Source organism: Neolamprologus multifasciatus, chromosome 3 (genome assembly GCF_963576455.1).
Source record: "Neolamprologus multifasciatus chromosome 3, fNeoMul1.2, whole genome shotgun sequence".
In the NCBI taxonomy this organism is placed as follows: Eukaryota; Metazoa; Chordata; class Actinopteri; order Cichliformes; family Cichlidae; genus Neolamprologus; species Neolamprologus multifasciatus.
Window position 1 is genome coordinate 4,630,819 of NC_140441.1, and position 25,925 is coordinate 4,656,743.

The 25,925-nt window shown below is 41.7% G+C and overlaps 2 protein-coding genes across 2 annotated transcripts in view; one reads left to right on the plus strand and one right to left on the minus strand.

Annotated features, from left to right (window-relative positions):
- LOC146521164 (protein NLRC3-like) overlaps positions 1-25,925 on the minus strand; it is a 482,659-nt gene that overhangs the window by 167,257 nt on the left and 289,477 nt on the right. The gene's annotated exons all lie outside the window — the stretch shown is intronic.
- On the plus strand, positions 1,129-24,258 carry LOC146521174 (uncharacterized). Its single transcript, XM_085154403.1, has 8 exons — positions 1,129-1,533; positions 12,140-12,489; positions 12,881-13,213; positions 13,291-13,389; positions 15,188-15,517; positions 22,024-22,350; positions 22,461-22,781; positions 22,874-24,258. Exons 2-8 carry the CDS (start codon positions 12,246-12,248, stop codon positions 22,963-22,965), a joined length of 1,746 nt encoding a protein of 581 aa, XP_085010529.1. The 5' UTR covers positions 1,129-1,533; positions 12,140-12,245; the 3' UTR covers positions 22,966-24,258.

A 25,925-nucleotide genomic window follows, 5' to 3' on the forward strand; every position in this document is an offset into this window, starting at 1 on the left:
AGATTAGCTATGATATTAGATAATGAATTAGCTTTGGGATTAACTATTTGATTTGCTATCTATTTTTAAAATCCCTGTCACGGATGAATGCTGTTTGTGGACAGGAGAGAAAAGCCCAAATGTACTCCAGGATGCAAAATATAAACTCAAAAACCTCAGCTTTATTCCTGACACAATCAAAGAGAAAACTAAACCGTGGAACACTAGAAACAATATGACAGTGTGACACGACACAGAGCAAAGAAAACACAGGGTTTAAATACACACAAGAGTAATCAGGGAATGGGAGATAGGAGGGAAACAAAGCTAATGAGACAAGGGAAGCAAAACCAGACGCACTGCACACAGGACAGGGACTATTAAAATAAAACCTGAAACAATTCACAAGGACAAGGCTGAGAAACAGACTGAAGTAATGTTACAGATGGTACACAAGGAAAATACAGTAACCCAAACTGGACGCAAGAACAAATATAACATTCAGAAAACCAAAACCATGAATGACCAATAAGCGAACACAAAACACTGGGTCAGACGTAGGACCATGACAATCTCAAAGCAATGCAAATTAACCACATGCTGCTTTTGATGTGAGGAGCTCTGATTGGTTGGACAGACACAGGCTGGCTGCCACTGCTGTTTGTGCTCATAGCTGTGCCCAGCTAAGAAGAGCGTGTGCTTGAACAAAGGCCGTTCAGCCTCGAGTTTTACACTTTGACCAGCACGGATATGTGTGAAGACTGAAGCTGAAGCTTCAAGTCCCACATTTAAACCTAGTGGGACTCTGGGACTCTCCACCATTTGACCTTTGAACTGAAGAAGCTTCTCGGATGAGAGGTGAAACGTCTTTAAGCAACTTAAAGAAGTCCAGACGCTTTTCTTTGCAAGCTCCTTTGACTACAATGACCTGGATGACCGCGAACCTTCACAGACACACTACTACTCATAGTTTTACACCTGTTGATCCACTGTCAGCCACACCCACAACGTTCTAATCCCTGTAGCTTTGTCAGCGGATCACGTCTTGCCCTGTGTCTGTATGAGCTTCGTGCCTTCTTTCAGTGAAATTGTAAAGAGGGATTGAGACAGTGTGAGGGTGTGTGGAGTGCTGTAATGAATACTGTAGTGGAAGAAGTTCTTTGTTCATGTTGTTTTTACTACAAATAATGAATAGAAGATGCAAACAAAAAGAGTGAGAGGGGTAGGAAAAGTTGAAGGTGGGGCTTTGTGTGTGTTAGGCTGAGGCTACAGCAGTCACCTCCAACCAGAGCACTTGGGTGCGAAAACTACGACGTCCTCCTCTTCCCTCAGAAGTGATCTGTGGCCGGCCGGACTTCATTCCTCAGATGTGCTTTAACAAAGTGTGAAGCTGAACTCTGAGCTGTGACAGTGTGAGCAGTGTGAAAGTGTCAGTAGATGATCAGCAGAGGAAAGTGAAGCTGCTGTGAGCTGATGTCCTGAAGGGCTTTGAAAGAGTCTCTGAGTTTGACAGGAACATGAAGATGTTTGTGGTGTTTGTGATCCTCCTGCACGGTAAGTACACCTTCCTCTCTCTGCTCTCATCATCAGCTTTTCTTTCATCTCTCTCTCTTTAATGTGTTGAAGTGCAGCAGGAGGAGATTTCCATCAAACACTGGATTCTGATTCACATCAAACTAACAATCCAAAGCTGCTAAATCTGAACTTGTGTTACAATCACTTGCTCTGTGTGTGTGTGTGTGTGGTTTTTTGGGTTTTTTTGCACTGTCCTATGAATAAATCAGATTCCTGGAAGGGGGCAAACTATTGGTCTGTTTAGCTTAAGTTTGTATTTTCACTACAACTGGTGGAAGTTTCATTAACTATATATTTCAGCTACTGATTAGCTCTTTGTTCATTAATTTTAGTTCTTTCACGTGTTTGGTTACAGTGTTGTACTGTGCAGTTCAACAGAATCTATTCTCTTTGATAGCACTGATTAAGCTGTTTTTACTTCAATGACTTTTTAACTCTTCACACGTTAGCATTAACCAGCTTTGTGAGTCATTTCTAATCTGCCTATGTCTGTGTACGAATGTTTGAACATATGGCAGATAAACTGTAGGCGTGTACGGTCCCTCGTTTATCAAGGAAGTTAAGTTCCAAAAATAACCCGCGATAAGTGAAATCCATAATGTAGACAACTTTATTTCTTACAATTATTATAGATGTTTTAAGCCTGTAAAACCCATCACTATATCCTTTATAGACTTTTATCAAAGAGGCATGAACATTTTAGCACTTTTATCTCTTGTTTAAATGCTTTCAAAGTTCAAACCTTTGTAGAAAACTGAGTAGAGTATTATAGAATGAAACCTAAGGTGCCCTTAGGTGCCTTTGGCGGTATAAAACGTTTTGCTGGACGCATTCTGTACTGTACAGGAGACACAGAACGAGATTGATTGACAATGGTCTACAGCCATTCAGGACGCAGACACAATGCACTGTAAAAAAAAAAAAAAAAACACATGCAAAATTGCACAAAAAAAATCAGCGAAACAGCGAGGCCGCAAAAGGTGAACCATGTTATAGCGAGGGACCACTGCATTATAATCAATAAGGCACTGATAAGAATCATCTGGAGCAGACGTAAAATTAAAACTTTATTACAGTCTCTGTGCACATGGGCAGCTGGAGACCTGATGGTTCAAGTGTGGATCCTGTTATACTTCTAAAATTTGAGATGTAAATTCTCTGTGGACATCCGTGTGTTCACCATGTGATGAAGAGATTTATATGTGGTCTGAGTGGACCTGAGAGGCATGTATGTATACGCAGATATAGACATGCACAATCACACATGCGTACCAGCATATCTGTATGTGGTGACGTAATCCTTTAATTCAGAATCCATGATTACAAAACAGAAGGAGAGGTTCTGATGGGATTCTTGAAAATGTAGAGAGCGAAAACGAAGGGAGCGAAAGAAGAAAAATGCCTACAGAAGTCTTATGGGTAGCTAGAGGTGGTAAAGTAAATCAATTTTGGTTTGGTTTAGGTGGCCTAACCTGGTGACTACTCTCGATTTTTATCTTTAGTATTTTTCTTGAACCACTGAGCCCTGAGTTGTTCCGAGCCCTTATTGGAGGAGACCAGTCCAGAGCATTAATGCCATGAAAAAAAAAAAAAACAGCCCCCTGCCTGGACCCTGGGGAAGGGGCTTCTTTTTATGACTTCCAACAAGATTAGTATGAATTTAGTGTTGTAAGTAGAGCTTATTGATGTGAGAACCTCTTGGGATTGACCACTCACACAGACTGAGAAATCCCAAAATACTACTTGGAGCTAAAAAAAACAAATATAGATAAATAAATAAATAAAATAATAATAAGTTTTCCTACCCGTCTCACTCTCTTTGTTTGCATCTTCTATTCATTATTTTAGTAGTATGTGTGTATTGTTGTGGAAGTTTTTCCACTTGAATAAAGTCTGCAGACGAGCGGTGAGCGGTAGCTAGCATTCTTTTATTCCCATGCACACAACATATAAACAAGCTTGTGAAGCCCCTGCATGACCACGGGGCAGGGTCAGCAGAGTCTCTCTGAGCCAAAGTCAACCTCTCAGTTAAATACCTTCTCCAGGAACAAAAGGCAGTACACAGCTGTTTCACACTCCCTTGCTACTTCCCAGAGTCCTCAAGAGACAAAAGACTGGTCCTCTGGAGTTCCTGTTTTCCCCCCAACATCTTTGCTACACCCCCTACCATTTGTCTTAAGTATGAGTGTCAGACATGTTAAAACAATGAAATAATGTGATTAATACCTTAGTGAAAGAAATTCCTCTACAATCCCACCCTTTGATTCTAAAATCAAGAATCACATTAAACCAGAATTTCTTTCCTGACATTCTGCATATTACATCAACATTATTGTACACTTAAAGGAGTTTCACACTGTGTATCCTCACTTCACTGTTCTCCCACCACCCTTTGTTCATCTTTAATCTTCCCCACAATCTAAGCTCTCACATGCAAATGGAAACACCAATGATACAGAGGAAAGGTCTTCTCCAGAGTGTCAAAGTACTTTGCATGGCAAAGTGAAACAGCATTAGGTGGTCATTCCCAGTCACAGTCATGGCTCCTGGCGTCTGTGCCATTTACAGAGTCATAACTCCAACGCTGATCTTCCTTGCGCTGTCACTTTTGGAGCTTGGCACGCTCTCTCCATCCCTCGATTTCTGTTCCAACGCAGCTGTAGATTTAAGGCAGAGCACGTCGTACACCTTAGTTGTCTTCCTCAGCGTCAACGTCGAAACTCTTTCATTTTATTTTAAGATTTTGCTGTTCAAAATCTCCTCATGACAATCCTTTGGAAGCCCACTGTCGTTTGTCTGTTGTCCTGCAGATGGTCCCTGCTTCTCAGTGGTCCTCTTGAAGCGTTGTCTCCCAGGCATGGTCTGCATCTGCGCCTCAGTCAATCCTTCCATATCCCTCATGTCACGGTTCCTGCAATTTAAAAATGAAAACTTCCCCGGAAAAAACCCTCTTTTGCCCTATGTTAGCTTAGCACAATTAGACATGCACAATAAAGTTGTGCATTGTCTCTTAAAAATTCTCAGGGCTTCTCCCCTGAAGTAGCTTCACTCCAGGCCCTGTTGTAAGGAAAAAAAACATTAGCCAGTGGTGTGTCCTGCTGTAAATCATGTGATTAGATCATATGATTAGCCCTCTGCTGTGGAAAAAGTGATATAGATGTTAGCGCAGCGCGTCTGTATGCACACTTTCTCACAGTGACCTCTGCACTGTAAACAATACAAGGTCATGAATAACACACTGCTGGTAAATTCACAAAGACACAGAAAGTGGCAATTAAAAGGTTAAGTCAGCACGGCTCAAAAGCCCATGCAACCCAGGATGTTGCTGTCACCTTTCTGCTCCTGTAACAAAGAAACATACATATATACATCCACCCTTTTGTCTCTCTGGGTGGAGGTGCAATCTTGCATATTGGTGTCAAGTCAGTCAGGTTTTTGTCAGTCCAGTCAATCCCCGTGTTTATTGCTGATAGCAGAACCTCTTGTGTCGCAATAAGTTTCTACTGCCAGCAATGACGTCATTTCAAAAAGGAAAAAAAAGAATTTAGACTGGATTACCTCGCTGAATCCTTTTTGCCAGGGACTTGTTTTCTGATTGTCCCAAATAAGTGGCTTTCTCCCGAGCCCATTTTAATTTTGGAGAAGCTCACTTGCGATTGATCAACATGTTGTGTAGCGCTTTCGATTCCGATCTTGCAGGCCTGCTTGAAAAAGAGAAAATTGCCAAACAAAATCTCAGTGCACTGTTAGAAATCAAAAAATATGAAGGCCTAGTTTAGAAGTTGTCTAAGCATACTCCCTTAGAATGATAAAAAAAAAACTAATTGCCAGGTTCAAAGTGGTACCAAAGGAAAATGCATCAGTAAATCTCCAAAACTTTCATCCACCAGTCACACCTCACACAACAGCAATATTCTATTAGAAAATGAGTTTTTGTTTTCCCCATGTACCCAGATGTGTGTCACGATAAGACCTCCCTCACACATCAGAAACCAGAAACTCAATAATCTATTAGTCCCCACTCATCTGACCCTCCCGCAGCATTCTGTTCACCCCTGCAATGATTCAATCATCCTTCCCCAAAAATAATACTAGTTCACTAGTCTATGTATCACTGCTTAACCCACTAAGTGAACCGGACAAGATGATGGTAACAGAAATGCTTAAAATGCTATTTGGTCTTCATGAGCTTCATTGCATGTGTGTTTGTGTTAGTAGGATTAATGCATTTTTCTGTTTGTGTAATTTTTGTGTACCTCTCCTCTTTGCGGTGCTCCAGACACTTTTCAATTCTCCACGCAAGGCAGTCGTTTTTTCCTTCCCAGTTTTCCTAAACCCAAATTTTATTCCCACACTACAACAGCATTCCTCCATGTTGTCCCCTTCTCCTTTGACTGTGGTCTCATCTCATCTCTCCCCTTGCAGCAGTCCAGTGAGAGTCAGTTGTCTTTCAGCTTTGTCCTGTTTTCCACGGTCTCATTTTGCCATTTTTGCGCCGAAAGTGGCAAATGTCCAACTCAAGCAGTCTTTTCAAAAGTCCATTCACACACAGTGAAGGTGCAGCTCGTTGGAAATGCACATCCATCCATCCAGTCATGATGATGCCATTTTTCTCCTTGCTGTCGCTGTCTTGCACAGCTGTTGCTGCTGGACCTTTTCTTCACTGCTCAGGATGCTGCTGTGAGCTCTTGAGATCCATCTCGTTGTTCTGAAACTGCATTTCTTGTCTTCAGGGAGAGATTCTTGGAGCTTGTGTTCTCAGGGTGACAAACACGTGGAAGTTAAGCTGTAAAACAATTCAGCCAAAACTTGGCTTGAGTGTTTCTAATCATGTTAACCTATAATTTTCTTCCGACTGCTGCATGTGGAAAATTGATCCAGGTCTGCTCTTCTCCTGCAAGTGACACACTGAAACATTTTGATCATGCTTCTCATTGCTTAAAACAACACATCTCCTCTCTCTGGTTCTGAACTCCCCTTTCTTAAAAACCCAGAGAGATTGTAGTTGTTTTACGTTGAAAAACACCAAACCCTCTTCCTATTTTGCTTATTTTATCAACAATTTTGCTAATTTTGTGTGTGTCCACCCTAGGGGAGCTGGTGGCCTGCAGTACCACCCTCTCCCACTAGTTGAAAACAACTTTTACACACATTTCTACACTCCTCTCTCTTTTTTTTTTTCTTTGTTTTTGTTCCCCATCTTCAACATTTTGTAACCCCGTTTCTCACTGTTTTTTACACACACATCAACGTTTCCCACACAACCATTCTCTGCAATCTTACACACTACACATTTACTCAATTCTTACCACAGTCACGTATTGAGTTTTGTCTCTGGCCGCCTGGTGGAACGTCTGCCGATCTACTGGATCTAGATCCTATTTTACTACACGAGGCGTCCCCCGTGAGGCCCTTGCCTTCTACGGACCAAGGAACGAACACCGCCACTCCGTGCACTATAGTACACAGAGATGGATCCCGACAGTGTACCCGAACCGCCGTTCCTGTGACGTACTTGGACCGAACACAGGTCTGGGCCGGCTTCTCCCCAACAACGTGCGCGAGCCACTGTCCTTGTGATGAGCCGTACCCAACACAAGCCTGGGGCCTCAAACCACCAGGTTTTCCTCCCGGAGACTCGAACTCCGGGGTCGGCCAGCGTTCCCCCCCTCGGCCAGACAAAAAAACTCTCCATGACTGTATACAAGTTAGCTACAACTCACCCATCTGCAGAAGTCCCCTCAAAATCGATGATCTCGGTGGTGACTGAAACACACGGCTCCGTGACTCCTCCATTTCCTTCGCTTCAACAGCTGGTAGGACAAAGGTACCTTTTCCCTCAGGGGTGATCAGCCCGTCCACGGAACCGTTGTTCAGCGACCACACGGACCACCCTGCTCGCAGCGCCATTTTGTTGTGGAAGTTTTTCCACTTGAATAAAGTCTGCAGACGAGCGGTGAGCGGTAGCTAGCATTCTTTTATTCCCATGCACACAACATATAAACAAGCTTGTGAAGCCCCTGCATGACCACGGGGCAGGGTCAGCAGAGTCTCTCTGAGCCAAAGTCAACCTCTCAGTTAAATACCTTCTCCAGGAACAAAAGGCAGTACACAGCTGTTTCACACTCCCTTGCTACTTCCCAGAGTCCTCAAGAGACAAAAGACTGGTCCTCTGGAGTTCCTGTTTTCCCCCCAACATCTTTGCTACACCCCCTACCATTTGTCTTAAGTATGAGTGTCAGACATGTTAAAACAATGAAATAATGTGATTAATACCTTAGTGAAAGAAATTCCTCTACAGTATACATATATATATATATATGGTAGTTAGTTCCATCCAACCACCAACCACCTCAGTAGCACATGGAAACTCCTGTCAGGCATCATAGTGGCTAAGACCAGGCTGCACAGGTTGGTCAGCCTCGTTTTGCAGTCTTGGCTGACTGCTCGGTCTACCAGTAGCTGTGTTTTGCGCCTCTGTTATTCTTACCAATTCCTTTCTGTGTGACACTCATGAACTGAGTCGTGTGCCACCTGGATTGACTATAAGAAGGTCTATGGCGCAATGCCCCACACATGGATCCTGGAAATCAACACAAAATCAACAGGATCCTAAGAGCCTTCATCAGGAACTCAATGGAGATGTGGCGTACAACACTAGAGGCCAACTTCAAGCCCATAGCACAAGTCACCATCAAGTGAGGGATCTACCAAGAAGATGCTCTGTCCCCACTGCTATTCTGCAAAGGCCTGACCCCCCTCAATGCGATCATTGACATGACTGGCTGTAGAGTATGTTTAGTCTTCAGTTTGTTCAGCTATCTGTGTTTGTTTTACGTTTCAGATAAGATAAGAGATAAGATAAGATAAGATAAAACTTTATTAATCCCTCGGGTAGGTTCCTCTGGGAAATTTGTTTTCCAAAAAGCACAGCACCGACAGAAGTTACAGAGTCAAGAATATTATATATATATATATATATATATATATATATATATATATATATATATATATATATATATATATATATATATATATATATATATATATATACACACACACACACACACACATATATAAATACAAAGACATATATAGATAAAATATACAAAGGGGATAAATAGAATAAATAGGAATAAAAATAAAAATAAAAATACAAGTGAATTGCACATTTCAAGTATGATTATTAACAAAAAGTATTGCACAAAGGTATTACACAGTGAAGTAAAGAGGCACTACAGCTTAGTTGTTCCCCCCTCCTTTGTCCTCCTGTTTCCCCTCCCTCTCCCCTCCAGAGAGGAGTTAAACAGTCTGATGGCGTGTGGGACAAAGGAGTTTTTAAGTCTGTTGGTTCTTGTCTTTGGGAGAAGCAACCTGTCACTGAACAGACTCTTCTGGTTGTTTATGGCCGTGTGCAGAGGATGCCCAGCATTGTCCATAATATCCAGCAGCTTCTTTAGTGTCCTTTTCTCTGCCACTGTCACCAGAGTGTCCAGCTTCATGCCAACCACAGAGCCAGCCTTCCTGATCAGTTTTTCCAGCCTGGATGAGTCCTTCTTTGCTGTGCTGCTCCCCCAGCACACCACAGCATAGAAATAGATATAAATAGATAGATATATAAATAGATATAATGTGTGCAGTCAGACATCGTGGCAGACTGCCAAAGATAACTTCTTAGAAAAGGTTGTACAAACATTGTGTGTCCTCATAGTTTTACACCTGTTGGTCAACTTTCTGTCAGCCTCACCTAGAACCTTCAAATCCCTGTAGTTTTGTCAGCTGATCACGCCCTGTCCTGTGATTGGCTGAGCTTCGGGCCTTTTCTATGTATGGATTAGTTTGTAAGAAAGGGTCAGTTTGTTTTACTGATGTTTGTAGTTGTACTGCGAGTGTTGGGAGGTTCAACTACATATTTCAGCTATACTTAATACCTCTGTAACCCTTTACACATAAGCTTTACCAACTGTATCAGCCATTTCTAACCGACATACGTCTGTGTTGAAAAGTTTAAACACATGCAGCATAAAGTGTTTGTGTGTATTAGAAACAATAAGGCTCTGATAAGCAGTTTTGGACAAGTTATTTTAAAAAAAACAATTAGTGAAGTTACTTCTTCAAAAAAGTAACTGAGCTAGTAACTGAGTTACAATATTATACAAATAAGTAATAAATAAGTATTAGGAAAAGTAACTATTGTGTTACTTTAAAATAATGTTTAACCCTATGGTGTATAGGGCATAATTGGCCGTTTTTGACTACTTTTGATTTTACCTCTACATTTCATCTTTTAAAACTTGAAAAACATAAAAACTCTTACCTTGTTTGGTATCATTCTTATCAGCACAACCTTTATGGCATAGACACGCAGCTCTCGCTCTCAGTCATCTGTACTGAGTTTCAGAAGCAATACAACCAGAACAATATTCGTATGCATGCACTCAGTCTCAGGACAACTGTTTCTAAACTAAGTCACCCTTATACGCTGCATTAGCTGATGAGAATAGTTTAGGCAACATGAACTGTAACATTAGACAAAAACATCTTTCTAACTTGCAGATGTAAGCGGACACAGTCACTAACTTTCCACAGCAATTAAATTATACTTAAAGTACTGTGTGTTGTTCAGTAGTTAACCTATACAGACAGTAACGGAAAAAATCATGACACAATATGGCGGAGTACTAGCGAAAGCTAGCATACACAGCAACAGAGTTTAACTGGAACTTCTCAGCAAAAACAGTGCACAATTCACCTCTTTCGTTACAATGAACAATGATAATGGGCTAATACTCAACAGTAACACATGCTGCCGCATTTATACAGTTCTGTGCATGGCAGTTACCTTAAACAGGGGAAAAGGTGAGGAGAGGTGAAAGAATGGCACAGACATGCAGCTCTCGCTCTCACTCGTCTGTACTGAGTGAAGGAGGAGACTCGCCAATCCATCTACTGGGGCCCTGAGGCATAACAAATGGATTGACGCACAACCAGCCCAGGCAAAACTTTCCATACTTATCTCCCTCTACATTCCCACTGCATATTCTGTAGAGCAAACAGTCAAAACAACAAATAAAACAATGATAAAGGCATGACATGAAATATAAGGAACAGGGATGTACAACTTCAAAACTAATCAAATTTATGAACCACCACACAGCCAAGGCAGTTTAAAAAAAAAAAAAAAAACATTTCAAACTATTTACAGAACAATCAGGTGTTCTGCATCAAATTAGAAGTCACAAAGATTAGTTGTGCCTCTCCATATGAGACAGAGAATCACATCACAGCCTGATACCTGCAGGCCTGACAGCAGGAGATGTATCACTCCTGTTTTCTACCTGGATAGTGTTTACACTGTAATCCGCTTTTGGCTTTTTGGCAGCAACTGTGACATTCAGCAGTCACCTTATTGTTCTGACACACAAAACAAAACCATCCACTAAACTACACACTGACTACACTCCAAACATGCTACACGTCACAAATCTCTCACATCTCAAAACTTTCTCTCTGTCTCGTTCTGTCACTCGCTTGCTCGCTCTTGCTTGCCGCTGTCACTCCTAAAACTTCCACCTCTTCCTAAACAACCAAATGCCATTTTATGTGTTTATGTTATACGTTTGAAGTTCCCGCTTTTAACACAAAAGTGGAGACTCTGGATTGTCTTGGGCTGACATAGCATTTTGTTGCCATATCAACTTAAATTGGTCATGTGATTGGTTTATCATGACTATTTTATTCTTCCTCAGCCAATCAGCAGCACTTGTGCAATTGCTTCACTCCATTTATGTCATGTCTGAATGGACCTGAGAGGCTGGTACCAGAGACGGGATTAGAGGCTTAATGAGGTTCAGTCAGGTTTAGCTCTAAGTTTAAGCGATATGAAGTGATCCACTTAACAGGGTCAGGACTAGAGTTTTCTGGAAAGCAGTGAAGCTCCATCAACCTGCAAACAGCCAGAGCCTCTATAGTTTTTAGATACAGACCACACTGGAATGAAAGATAAAAATATTTCTATCAAAAAATTGATTCTTACAGGCAAATGTTACTTGTTGCCTCTATAACATGCTATTGATTGTTGTAGTGAAGGACAGTCATGTTGGTTTGAGCTGTTCTGATAGGAGTGTGACTGCTAATCTGTCTCGTCCCACAGGCTGCACATCACATTTCTGGGTTGCTGAAAGGAACCCAAGAAAACTGAAGCTGTTTTGTGTAGTCAGGCAGAACGGTGGTGTGTTGATTAGCTCTGTTGACTCACAGCAAGAAGGTCCTGAGTTCAATTCCACTATCAGGCCTGGGCCTTTCTGTATGGAATTTACATGTTCTTCCTATGGTTGTGTGGGTTCTCGTCAGGTACTCTGGTTTCCCACCATCCAAAGACATGCAGTTAGTGGGGTTAAGTTAATTGGCAATTCTAAATTGCCGTAGGTGTGGATGGTTGTGTTGGCCCTGTGTGCCCTATAGTAGCTAGAATAGGCTCTGGACAAGGATCAGAGAATGCATGAAGTTAAACTTGGTTATTTTTTAACTCTGGGTCAAACCTACAACACGAACTTGATTTGTGTTTGTGTTTCTGTCCATCCAGTTTCCCAGCATGCTCTGGCTGTGGTGGTGGAGGTGAATCAGGGGAAAGGTCTGTCCTGCTGTCCTGTCTGTACTCAGATTCTATACTTGAGGACAATCCAACAGTGATGTGGACTCGCAGTGACCTCCATCCCATATCTGTACACCAACAACGAGAAGAAGGAGACAATGTTAGAGGACAAAACCAGCGTTACAGCAGACGCACATCAATGAATCGTTACGCTTTCATCATTAAAGACTTCAGCCTCACTCTGAGAAAACCCACAAAGACTGACAGTGGCAACTATACCTGCTCCATCAGTGCTGGAGGAAAAGAACGGAGATTCAGAGACATCCAGCTGCAGGTCAAAGGTCAGTAACAAACCCAACACCTGCTGTAATTACAGGTCATAAGTCAGTACTGCAGGGAAAGGTTAAAGATTAAATGAAAGCAAAGTATTTCTCAAACAGTTCTGAAGGTCTTGATGAAACAAGCACACACGTTTGTGGAAGCAAAACATGAGAAACAAAGCAGATAAAATGGGTTCTTAGTTCTATAACTTCTGAAAGACATGAGCTCTGTTTCATGTAGGTTCTACTGCTTGTGTGCAGATGTGTTTGTGTTTAGCTCAGAGAGGTTCAGCACACTCACGTCTGTACATATATTATACATGCATTAAAAATTTATGCATGGCCCAACACAAAACTTTTAGCGGTATTTTGCTGCTTCTACAGTTTATGTTTTGGTTTATTGTCCTCTCAGACCAGCAGGCGGAGGTGAAGGTGAGAGAAGGGTCACAGTCTGTCATCTTGCCCTGCAACACAACACCTGACCTGCCTGAGGACACCACAGTGGAGTGGACTCGCTCTGACCTCGGACTCATCACAGTCCATGAGTATTCTAACCAAAGTGGCCAACTTATGACTCAGGATGAAGTTTACAGAGACCGAACAAAGATGAATGAAGACCCACTGAGAACTGGAGACCTCAGTCTGACCCTGAAACACCCCACAGAGAGAGACACAGGACGATACATCTGCACCATCTACAGGGACAAAGACATCCTGAGACAAAAAGTCATGCTGCAGGTCAAAAGTAGGTGCTGGAGATAAAGGTCAATACTGTAGACACAGCTTAGAGATTAGAAGTCATTTTTTTATGTTTCCCCACAGAACCATTTCCATCCTGGGTCAAAGATCTTCTGGTTCTCCTGTTTGTCTTTGTTATTTTTGGAGGTCTTTTATATTATTTACGTCACTATTACATGTCAGGTAAGTGTCTTTCCTACTACACTAACCATAATACCAGTGGTTAACAGGTGGCCTCTTGACTGTGTTCAGACCAGACACATGAGATCTTGAGATCAAAGAACGAGTCAGGAACATAGCCTACCATAGAACCAAGTCCGCCATAGTTATCTTTATATTTTTATGCTGTGGAGCCATTTTTGGGAGCATTTCAAGTTGCTATACATCAATGCAACCGTTATAGCCCAAATTTTAATAATATGTATGCATTAAGTCTATAATAACTACATAAATTCTAAAGAAGTGCAATAAACTACAAAAAAATGAAAATCTTTTTTTCTTACATATATTTCTAATTAGAGGAATTTCAGAGGTTTATCACTCAAAACTGTAAATACAAAAAGGTAGCACAAAATAGTTTCCAAGAACAGGAAATTTATTTTGAGTGTATTTACAGTTTTATTTTTGAGATACACCAATTTTTATATACTGCTGGAAAAACGAAAATAAATATTATAATGCAAATTTAGGAAAACAACAGCATGTGCATCAAAATAAGCATCCCAGAAACTATTCATAAAAGCATAAAGTAAAACATGACCTTCAAAAACACCAGTGTAGGCTTATAACACAGCGAAGGTAAAAAAAAAAAAAAAAACCCTACATTTTCTGCAAAAATGACGTCACTTCCGGTTTCGGGCAGGTTATGGCAGACATGCGATAGTTCACGCTGACGTCTATTCCAACGTAGCAAGTTTTATGGACAGCTGATCGGATCGGCAAAGCATGTTTCTGGAATATAATGATTTTGTTGCTGCAAGTGCTTTTTATGCTGTTTTTGCAAAGCTATATGTGGAAGGAAACTGTGACCGAGGACAAGCTGATGGCATAAGATGTAAGTACAACTCCTCCGGTTTCATATGCAAAAAAAATTATTGCGCTAGCTCACGTGGTTCCGGTTCTACAGGGATTTAAAAATAGTTACACAAAACGGAGCGTGCCCGTTTTTTACCATCAAGGCCTCATGAGCTTATACTGGTGTTTTTAAAAGTTATCTTTGACTTTATGACTTTCTGTGTCGTTTCTGGGATGCTTAGGACTCATATTGCACCGCTGGAAATAGTTTATTTTGATGCATATGCTGTTATTTTGCAAATTTGCATTATAATATTTATTTTCGTTTTTCCTGCAGTATATAAAAATTGGTGTGTTTCAAAAATAAAACTATGAAGACACTCAAAATAAATTTCCTGTGGTGGGAAACTATTTTGTGCAACTTTTTTGTATTTACAGTTTTGAGGGATAAGCCTCTTAAATTTCTCTAACTAGAAATATATGTTAAAAAAAAACAAAAAAAATTTGTTTAAATTTTTTTGTATTTTATTGCACTTTATTGCAATTTATGTAATTACTATGCACTTAATGCAGACATATTATTAAAATCTGGGCTATAATGGTTGTATTGATGTATATCAACTTGAAATGCTCCCAAAAATGGCTCCACAGCATGTAAAAATATAATATAAGCTCTGGTGGACTTGGTTCTATGGTAGGTCTTAAAGGCTTAACAGGTGTCCTCTGGTGGCCTCTTGACTGTGTTCAGAGCAGACACATGAAATCTTCATGGTTTCTGTGCTGATGTGTGTGAGACATGGCTCACTGTGGAGGCTCACTCTGTCTGTTCTTCTTTTCTTCATCTAAGATGGACTTTACAGGACGCTGCAGACTAGTTACCAAAGAACGAGGGGAAGGGGACAGGGAGGTCATGTGACCATTACAGCTGCTGCTGATGTCATCGTGTTGTGCTTTGTTGTCCTCTCAGATTACCAAGTGGAGGTGGATTCAGGGGTGGCGTCTGTCAAGCTGCCCTGCAAAACCATATTTAAATTCCTAAAACACACTAAAGTGGAGTGGAGGGACAGAAACAACAGGAAGGTCCACGTGTATCAGAACGGCTCTGACCAGCCTGAAAAACAGCACCGGTTTTACAGAAACCGAACAGAGATGAAGAGCACATCTCTGCTGAAACCTGGAGACCTCAGTCTGACCCTGACATATCCCACGGATGACGACAACTCCATCTATACCTGTACCATCTACAGCAGGAAAGGAAACATACTGACAAGGAAAAATGTGCAGCTCCATGTCAGAGGTCAGTGCTGCTTATACAGGTCAAAGGTCAGAACATAGTTTTTACCTTGTTTCTCCCCCGAATCCCACACAGTGCTCATTTCTGTGGCGTGAATTGTGACAACCCCAACTCCAAATCTGTACAGTGGCTTCGCTCCCATGACAAACTCTGTTCCCAATACAAGTGAGAAAACACATCAGTTAAACTGGCAAGTGTGAGAAATTAGAGATATATTTTACTGCTATTGTTAATAATCATCATCATTACCATTGCATTAATAATACAATCTGCAGTATTGATACTGTATTCAGATGTTTAAACATATTGGTACCCAATTAGCCTTTATTAAAGGTGCAGTTATAACCACTCTAAACTGTTGAGTTGAATCTATAATCTTAAATGTTTTTGAATGCTTGTTATAATCTTAAATGTGTACGTGCTGGCCTTCTGTCTGGTGGAAAAGGTTACAAGGTTCAGCTGGTGAAGTGAGAGGTGAAACTGAGTGCAGTTCATGCTGACACACACACACTCACACATTAGATAGACTTATTTATAGGTGAGAGGTTAGTCATGTTTGCTTGTAACTTTAAAATTGTCTCTGTAAAAGAGGAATAGTTTCTTGCTGTCTCTGCAAAAAGAGGAACAGTTTCTTGCAGGGTGTGGGTCTGGTGTTCCAGACGGGAAGTGAAAGTCAGAAGGCTGACAGGAAGCATCTGTCATGGAGACGGAGACAATGTTATTTTAAACTGTGTTAAGTCATTGTGGTTTTGAAACCTATGTATGAACTGTATCTGAGTGACGTTGAAGGGGCGTATTAAATTTAAGCCCTGAAAGGTATAAAACACCTGCTTATGCTCTGTAAGTCGGGGATCGGCGCTGTCTGCGTACAGCGGCGGTCTTCCCCACGCATGTCATTAAAATCATCGTTTGACTCCACCCGGCCGGACCAGTGTTGTTATTATGGAAGTTGATTACCTCCTCTACCCCTCCTCAATATTTGAACCGAACATTTTGGGAGGCTCGTCCGGTTATTGAGGAGGGAGAGTGAGTTGGAGGCTTGGACAGAGAAATCCGGGGTCCGAGGTGGTCAGACGGGCAGGCACGAATATCAGTGGTCAAAGTGAGTGGGCATAAGCCGGCTTATCCAAAGGTAAGGCAGTACTACCTGTTGAATTATTTCCAAAATGTGCCAAATTGGACATGAAAAAATTAAAGTCTACTCACTGAAATTACTGGTGAATGTCTGTTTTGATTTTGGTGAAAATCTTATGAGAATTGTGGTTGAAGTGATGATGAGGTTTATAAGTAAAAGTACTGGGTTCGAGGCCCAAGGAAAAGGAAAACAGTGAAACTGGGTTCGAGGCCCAAGGAAAAGGAAAACAGTGAAAGTGAGTTCGACACACACACAAAGTTCTCACTAACAAACCCATCGTGAACTCAACGATCCAGCACCAACTGAAGCTCAGCCAGTAGAGCTGGCGACATTTGATGAGCAACAGGTGTGTCTGGCTTGAAAGCCAGCCTTCCTGATTCACACACACATACACACACACGAGACATAATCAGGGAAACAGGGGACCTTCAGGAGCCGAGAAAAAACCTACAATAGCAGAGTATGCTTACACAGACACACAGGCAGGGCGCATCATGAGGACCACCAGCCCAGGATAAACCCCAAACCCAGAAATATCAACAAGTCCAAAACACAAGAGCCCTGGATCATCAGACCCAGACCCATGACAGTGCTGCCATCAAATTGCCTCTCTTTGCTTTGACGCTGTTTCCAACATGAATGGAAGCAGATGGTCTTTATATTAATGGAATCACTGACACAACAGATCACCTAAAAATTAATAATAAATCTGCTGTAACTATGATACCCCAAAAAGTTGATTCTGTTCATCTGGACGTAACATTTTCAGTGGGAGAAACATTTCGTCACTCATCCAAGTGACTTCTTCAATCTCAGCTGACTGCAGGTTTCCCCAAATCTTATAAACAGTACATTTGCACGGAAACTAGCACCACTGAATGCACAATGGGGTGGGAGGTTGATCCTTCATCATTAGTATACAAATTCTCATGACCATTGATCAACAACCACTGGTCAAAGACCACTGATCAATGGCCATGAGTACCATTCACAGACAGTTGGGGAATGGCTACAATCACAGCATTGAAAGATGGCGAAAGATGTACCCTTAGGCCGCCTCCTCGATTCAGAGATGGTCTTTCCCTTTTTACATAAATGGCCTCCTTGACTCTGCGCTCAAACCAGCTTTCCTCCCTGTCCAGGATGTGTACATCCCCATCATTGAAAGAGTGTCCACTGGCCTGTAGGTGTAAATAGATTGTAGAGTCCTGGCCTGACGAGGTTGCTCTTCTGTGTTGTGCCATCCGCTTCACCAGAGGTTGTTTGGTTTCCCCGATGTATAAATCCTGGCAATCCTCCTGGCACTTAACAGCGTACACTATGTCACTCTGTGTCGGGGTACCCGATCCTTGGGGTGGACCAATTTTTGGCATGTTTTGGGGTTTAAAAGCCACAGAGACCCGGTGTTTAGATGCGTCTCAACTGTTCCCATACTCCTGACACATACGGGATCACTACAGGTTTTCGCTTAGGCAGCGGTTGTCCTCCATTCCTGGATCGGCTGGAGCTTTCTTTAGTGCTGTTCTTCTGCCTCCCTGGCCGCTGTGTCAGTGGGGATGGTGTTCGCTCTGTGTTGTAGCGTCCTGATGACACCCAGTTTGTGCTCCAGTGGATGATGAGAGTCAAACCTTAAATACTGATACGTATGTGTAGGTTTACGGTACACATCAGCTTATAGATGTCCCCCATTACTGATGGAAATCTCATAGTCTAAGAAGGCTAACCTGCCACTTTTCATATCCTCCCTGTGAATGTGATGTGTCGGTCCACCGAGTTAATGTGATCTGTGAAATGTGGTACGTCCTGAGATCTGATTTTTACCCAGGTGTCATCCACATACCTGAACCAATGACTTGGTGGTGTTCCAGAGTAGGATAGCAAAGCCCTCTTTTCCACTTCTTCCATGTACAAATTGGCAACAATGGGTAAAACTGGGGAACCCACGGCACACTCATGTTTCTGCCTGTAGAACTGACCCTTGTATGTGAAGTAGGTGGAATGAAGACACAGTTCAAACACACTTGGTCGATGCTGAGAGTGGTCCTGTTGCTGAGGTTGGTGTCATCCTGTAATCTCTTACGGACTACCTCCAACGCTTCCGTGACTGGGATGCAAGTGAAGAGAGATGTAACGTCGTACGACACCATGGTTTAATCTGCCTCCATAATGACATTTCTCACCTTCTCAACAAAATTCAATGTGTTCTGGATGTGGTGTTCAGAGCTGCCTATTAGCGGGTTGAGGATCAAAACCAGAAACTTTGAGAAGGTATAGGTGACCGAGTTGATCGTACAGACAATCGGTCTTTATGGTGACCCTGTTTATCTATCTTTGGTAAACCATACAGTTCCCAGCCACCCTCAGACAAATCTTTCACCTACTCTTCCACGTCCTCGGTGTGGCGTCCTTCTCTCTTCTAGCACTCTTTGCTCTGGTTTCCGACGTATAACAAGTAAGTCAAACTTCCTTTGTTGCCTGAATTAGAAGCATCTGAATTAGAAGCATTGAAAGTGTCTGTTGGATCCCCTCCTCTTCAGATTTTAGCACATTGGTGGTAAAAATTTGTTTGCCTCACTCACTCATTAAGCAGCTGGTGCTGTGTCTTCTGGAAGATTTTTGTTGCTCAGAAGCTCTTAACTGACTTTTAGGAGTAATCCTGTTTTGTCAGGATCTGAGGCTGAATCTCAGGTGGTGGATCTTATGTGCTGTTTGAAACTAGAGCACGGCGACATGGCCAAAAATATTTAGCACGATACATATTTGAAAATTTGCGATAACGATATAACTGACGATATAATTGATGCAAGACAAAATACAACTCCACAACTTTACTAGCGCAAAAACCCCCCATCCATGTATTTTCACTTAAAGAAGCAGCTGTTTTTTATGTGCATTAAAGCTATATAAAAATTTAACAGTGCAAATGCAAATTCCTTGCTGAAAGTTTAACCAAAAGGCATTTCCAGTAGAAATGGGCTGACATATCCTGAGCATAACCATGTATAATATCCACTAAAGTTAAAAAGAGGTGCTTTGCAACATTAAACTGCAGTGTGCCAAATAAAAAAGCCTACGTATTTTACGGACCATAAGGTGCACGGGATTATAAGACATATTAAGCGAAACAAAGCAGTCAGATAAATCAAACTTTATTCAACTCATTCTTCTTGCTTCCTCTACTTCTGTACCATTGATTCATTAATGCTGTATTCTATCACAGCTGCTCTATTCCCATGTTGTTGCAGTATATTAATGACTAACCTCGTATTGTGGATGGATTAGCTCAGTTTTTCTCCTGACTGAAGTTTGGTCCGTTTACAGCATCCTGCCATGCTATTGCATTTATCGCTAACCATCAGGAACCTTCACGTTAACTTTTATCGAGTGGAAAAGTGTTAGCGTTCATCCTCCAGGTGTTTATGTTATGCTAACATAGCTGCGTCGCTAGTGATCACGTAGCACATCATTATCTACCAGCTAGCCCAACTTCAGTAAACTTACAAACGTCACTGCTGTTTAGTTTCCTGTCTTCATTTATGTTGGAAGTGATAGCAGGGCTGTACTTTGAATTTGTTTTAGAAATCTATGTCAGAACATGCTATATCATTCTTAGGTAACTAGCAAAACTAGCGAGCTAACTTCCTGCTAACTTCTAACTCCATTAAAGGTAATAAATTCTGTTTTCATGGATGCCTGGATGTTAAACTTCATAGTTATACCTGGTAAAGCAGCAATGCTGATCATTTTATTAAAGATGAAAGAATTTAAACAGTTTTTAACTCTCAGTGACGCTGCAGTGTTCGTTTGACTTTGGGACCTGAAAAGGACAGCGTTTAGGACTCAGATTACTCCCAAATTTACGAGCACCTTAGTCGGACAAATACGGCGACGGCCGCTTGCATGTTCTACAAAAAAAAATGTGCTTATGTGGGTATCTACGGACAAACACCAAACCAGTTCCACACCACTGAAGTGGCACCATTTTTACAAACCAATTCTGGTTCATCTTTTTCACTCAACGATCCACTTTCTCCCTGCTCATTCTCCGTTGCCGCCATGCTTTTTCAGCCATGTGCGTATGAAAACAAAGGCGCTGCGCATGCGCGTTTTACCCACGTTCTATCGTGATATTTCATTTTCTTATCGTTGCCAAACATTGTACCGGTATTACCATGAACAATATAATATGGCCCAGCCCTATTTGAAACAGCACATTTCTCCCACTGAAAATGCTACATCCAGTCAACTTTTTGGGATTTACTTACCTGGATGATTGAGAATGCATCAAGATGGAACTGTCATGGCTACTGCACGGACATACGCACAGACACAGTTCTTTGCAAACAAAAGAAGAGGTTTTATTAACAACGGGGAACACCTTAGTGTTATATATATGCAGAGTGAGTTGGAAGGGGGGTCCAGGGCTCCAGGGAGAGGAGGTAATCCAGACACACACTTCCTCTTCAGCACAGTCACCGCCACAGCTCCACCGCAGACACTCAATCCTCTTCAGCCGCACTTGCTCCAAAACTCCACTCATGCCGCCACAAACAGGCAGGGTCCATAATCTAGTCCAGGAGGGGGTTATCTTCACACAGAATACAATGGTTAGTGTTAGAGTTGAGTATTTTAAGATTGCCATTTGGGCAAAGTCACATGACCAGTGCTTCTATGTGTGCTAATATGGTAGTCATTGTGCAGAAAGAGCTAGATGATTAGAAGCTTTATTTTCATCTTTAGAAATGCAGTGTGTGGGCCAAGAGCAAGAGCCGGTAACGACCTCCACCCAGGAAGAGAGGAGCGAGGGAGAGGCAGAGAGGAAGAGAAAAAACAAAACAAAACCTGTAGCCAGCGTGGGCTATCCAGAGAGACGTGGGAACCATGACAAGAACAGATGTCTTTACTTATAAATTGTATTGATTAGTCTGTATTTCTTTCAGCTGAGCTCCGTTTCTGAAAGAGGAACTCGTCCATGTCACTTCTTTATGACACATCTGGCATGCAGAGAATCATGTTCATTTAGGTTTTGCTGACATTTAAAATTCAGTTTTGCTTTTATTTTGAAACGTTTTTATTTTATTTCAATATTTTTTTTAGTCTGAATAAATCAAACTTGCTTGATAGGACAGCTCTCAGGCAACAAGATGGCAAATAAATCTTTGACTCTGAAATAAAACAGCAGAGTTCTTTAGCAGATAGCTCTGCTGCTGATTGGATAGAAACCAAATAAGACACCGTTTCTGTTCAGTGGGACATGTTTCAGACTGGAACCAGTCAAACTTGATTTTATTGCAAAGATATAATTTTATCTAATCAAAAAAATCTCAGAGCTGCTTTTGCTGCACAGCTCATGTTGTGTTTTTTCTCCTCTCAGTCCCCCAGGTGGAGGTGGATTCAGGGGAGGCATCTGTCCTGCTGCCCTGCAAAACTACCATAAACCTGCCTAAAGATGCTAAAGTGAAGTGGATGACCAGATTCAACAGGAAGGTCCACGTGTATGAGAACGGATCTGACCAGCTTGAAGATCAGGACAACCATTACAGAGACCGAACACAGATGAATAAAGACCTGCTGAAAACTAGAGACCTCAGTCTGGCCCTGAAATACCCCACAGACTGGGACGCAGACATCTACACCTGCACCGTCTGCAACAGGGAGGGGAAAAAAATCCTGATGAAACAAGTGGAGCTGAAAGTCAGAGGTCAGTGCTGCTGGGTGTGAGCTGCAGAAGAAGAAGAGATGATGAGATCTTCATGAACACAAATCTTAGTTTGTGCTTTAGACTGTTTATGAAATTTGTTGTCCTCTCAGTCTGTCAGGTGGAGGTGGAGGAGGGGGCGGAGTCTGTAGAGCTACCTTTCAAAACCACAAAAGAGCTGCCTGCAGATGCTAAGGTGGTGTGGTGGAACAATGATGACAGGAAGGTCCACGTGTATAAGAACAGCTCTGATCAGCCTGGAGAACAGCACCAGATTTACAGAGACCGAACGAAGATGAAGAGAAGATCTCTGCTGAAGCCTGGAGACCTCAGTCTGACCCTGAAACAGCCCACAGAGAGAGACAGTGGGAGGTACAGCTGTAGAGTCTACGGGGAGATCAAGAGATACACAAGAGTGCTGCTCAGAGTCAAAGGTTTGTGTGTGTGTGTGTGTGTGTGTGTGTGTGTGTGTGTGTGTGTGTGTGTGTGTGTGTGTGTGTCTGACTGTGCTGTGTCTCCTCTGCAGGGAGAGTTCAGGTCCAGGATCAAACAGGGGACATCAGGAACAGAAGCAGCTCCACTGATCTGACTCCTCTGATGGCTGATCAATCAGTTTGATCTGTGTGTGCATTTTTCTACCTTAAATGTCCTGTATATTGACTGTTACCTGTAATGTCACTTTCTGACCAACAGCTTCTTACAAATACCAGATCTGATTTAACTGCAGTTATATCAGAGGACATTTGGCCTCAGTCAGATGTGACTTGTTTCCAGTCACATCTGTCAGTGACCTGTAACACTGATGAATCGCTAATGAATTGATACACATTAACATTAATTACGTATTAAGCAGAATATTGGGCTATTATTAATCTGAAGATTTAAAAACTGCTACTGGAGCTGAGGCTCAGTAAAAATAAATACACACAACACAATATGTTTTTGCAGGTACCATGTATTTAAACAAAACCAAGGAAAACAAGGGAAGAAAAGGAAAAATGTAAACAATCACTCTTTTCTTTTCTTCCTTTTTTTTCGCCTGTCCTGTTTGGTTCTTTTGCCATCAGAATTATTGTCCAAAAAAGATGCCATATGCATTTACTTTACCAAATGGACCATCCCAGCCTTGCCGTATTGGTCTATTTGCTTTTATTGTTTATTTTATTTTATTTTCACTTGCTACACACGGGACAGACATGACTGGGGAAAAGAAAAGGGAGAAAGAAAGAGGGAAAGAAAAACAGCGGTGAAGAGGAACGGTGATAAAGGGCAAAAAACAAAAACCAACAAAACAGACAAAAAATGCATATATCAATCACCTGGATCACCTGCTGAGAAAGAAAAATGAGAAAACAAGCAAAAAAATAGACCAATATAATAAACAACATCATCGCGATTATCTATGTGAATATAACAGTAAATACTAAATATTGAATATTATTGTGCAGCACATAGGATCGACAACGCACAGTGCGCTTTGGTTTGACAGTGTGAGCAGTTGTTGGTAGACGTAAAGATGACCTGTATAGTGCACTCTATGTAGTATTTTGTATTGAATTAATTGCAGACTGGGATTTCTATTTAAATGAAAGGTTTTTAAGCAAATCTGAGACCAGAAGTTTTGGTCTAAGTTAACTGATAAATCCGCTTCCCATTTTGCAGTAGGAAGTGATATTGATTCATCTGTTTTAGAAAGCATTCTGTATATTTAGTCCAAGGTTGAGGTCACCTCCAAGAACAAGTGTGCCATCTAAGTGTTCAGAGAGTGCACTGAAAAAACCGTGAAAGAATGAGGGATCATCAACATTTGGACCATATACACTTACAATACATAGCTTTTTATCACGTATAGATAGTTTAATGATTAAGAATCTGCCCTCTGGATCTATAACTGTATCGAGTACTGTGAAATTAATTTTTTTATGGATTAAAATTGCTACTCCCCTTTGTCTAGAATTATAACAAGCTGAGAACACATTAGGAAACTCAGGTGTTTTAAGTTCATTCGAACCTCTAAGAGGTCTGTGGGTCTCTTGTAAAAGGACAACATCTGCCTGTAGTTTTTTGAGTTGGTTAAATATTTTTAACCTCTTTTCTCTGGAGCCAGCTCCATTTATATTCCATGTAACGAATCTTAGTGCACCCATAGATGTCTGTGCATAACTAGGGATGTATGCTGTGTGTGTCGCTTAGACAGGTGGAGAGAGTACATCACTTGTTCGTAAATAGAGAGGACAGAAAAAAAAAGTGTGGCGAGATGCTCCCTGAGTTTGACTATGTGTGTCCATATTTACTAATATGAGTACGCTTGGCTTAAGTGACACAGACACACACAGACAGTGTGTGTCTGTGTCGAGCTGCGAGTCATATTTTCGGCGCTACGTTGTAGTGAGATAAGTTTGTGGGTGTTTTGTGCAGCTTCGGTTGTCCTTTTAATTGCTCGCTGGTTAGCTAGCGTGAGATATAAGCTAACAGCTAGCCTGGTTAATGACGCTAGAGTTCCACGCACATGCAAACAGCTCGTCTCTACTGCTTTAGTGTTAAAACAGAAGGCAATACTGCGGCTGACAGGGTTTATTATGTGAAACAGCAGCTTGTTTAGTTTAAACAGCCTGCATTAAGCTGGGCAAACACGGCAATTTTTTTCAGTCGCATTATTCAGCTCCTGCTCAAACTGTATGGCTGAATCTCAGGGGTTAGAAGTTCGTAGGTCACGATGCAGGGTCTCACACTATACGGCCTGATGCTCTGATGCGACCTGAGTGCTCAAACTGTGCGTCCATAACATGAAGCTTATCATACAAAATCTGTCCCTCGCTCTCCCTCTCTGTCTTTCACTCACACAGACACACACGCCATCAACTTTGCTAAATTACTAATAAAAAAAACATTGACCAGGCAGCTGTGATTGAGCAGCAATGTCCATCCAACTCTTTTCATGGTTGTTGTAGTCGTGATAATTTTGTGAGGCCACATTGAAAAGCCTCGGATACGGAAGCGTAGAGCTGCCACCCAGGCAAAAGAAAAATAGAGCTATATCACGTAATACCGGGATATATCACGCATGAAATGTATATTGTTCTAACAATATACCTTTCATGTTCGTACAATATAAATATTATATAGGCTACATCGCAGCTCCAGTCACGGCTTCCATCACCGTCTTTCTTGTCTTTTCCCAGAGTAACAGCCAAACAGGAGGATCTATTGGCTAGCACTGCTTAGCCTTGCACACATCCTTATTTTAAACTTAATCTGGAATTCATTGCAAACTGTTTGTGCGGGCATCACTATAATGACCAGACCTAATTCTTTTGAAAATCATACATCTTTCCAAAGGTCTCCACTTCATCAGACATCACCTAGACACAGATCCGGATGAGGCCAGCACAAACAGCAGCCTAACCAACTAAGATGATGGATCCATGGGGTCAGGAAAGCCAGAAGCAGGGCTGGAGAGGTACCTTTCATGTCCATTCACTGGAGGTGTGGATCTATTGCATGGCGTTCCTCACATCAAGAAGCTGTCGATCAAAATCAATACAGCTCTTCCTGCATCTGGAGCTTGTGAAGGACTT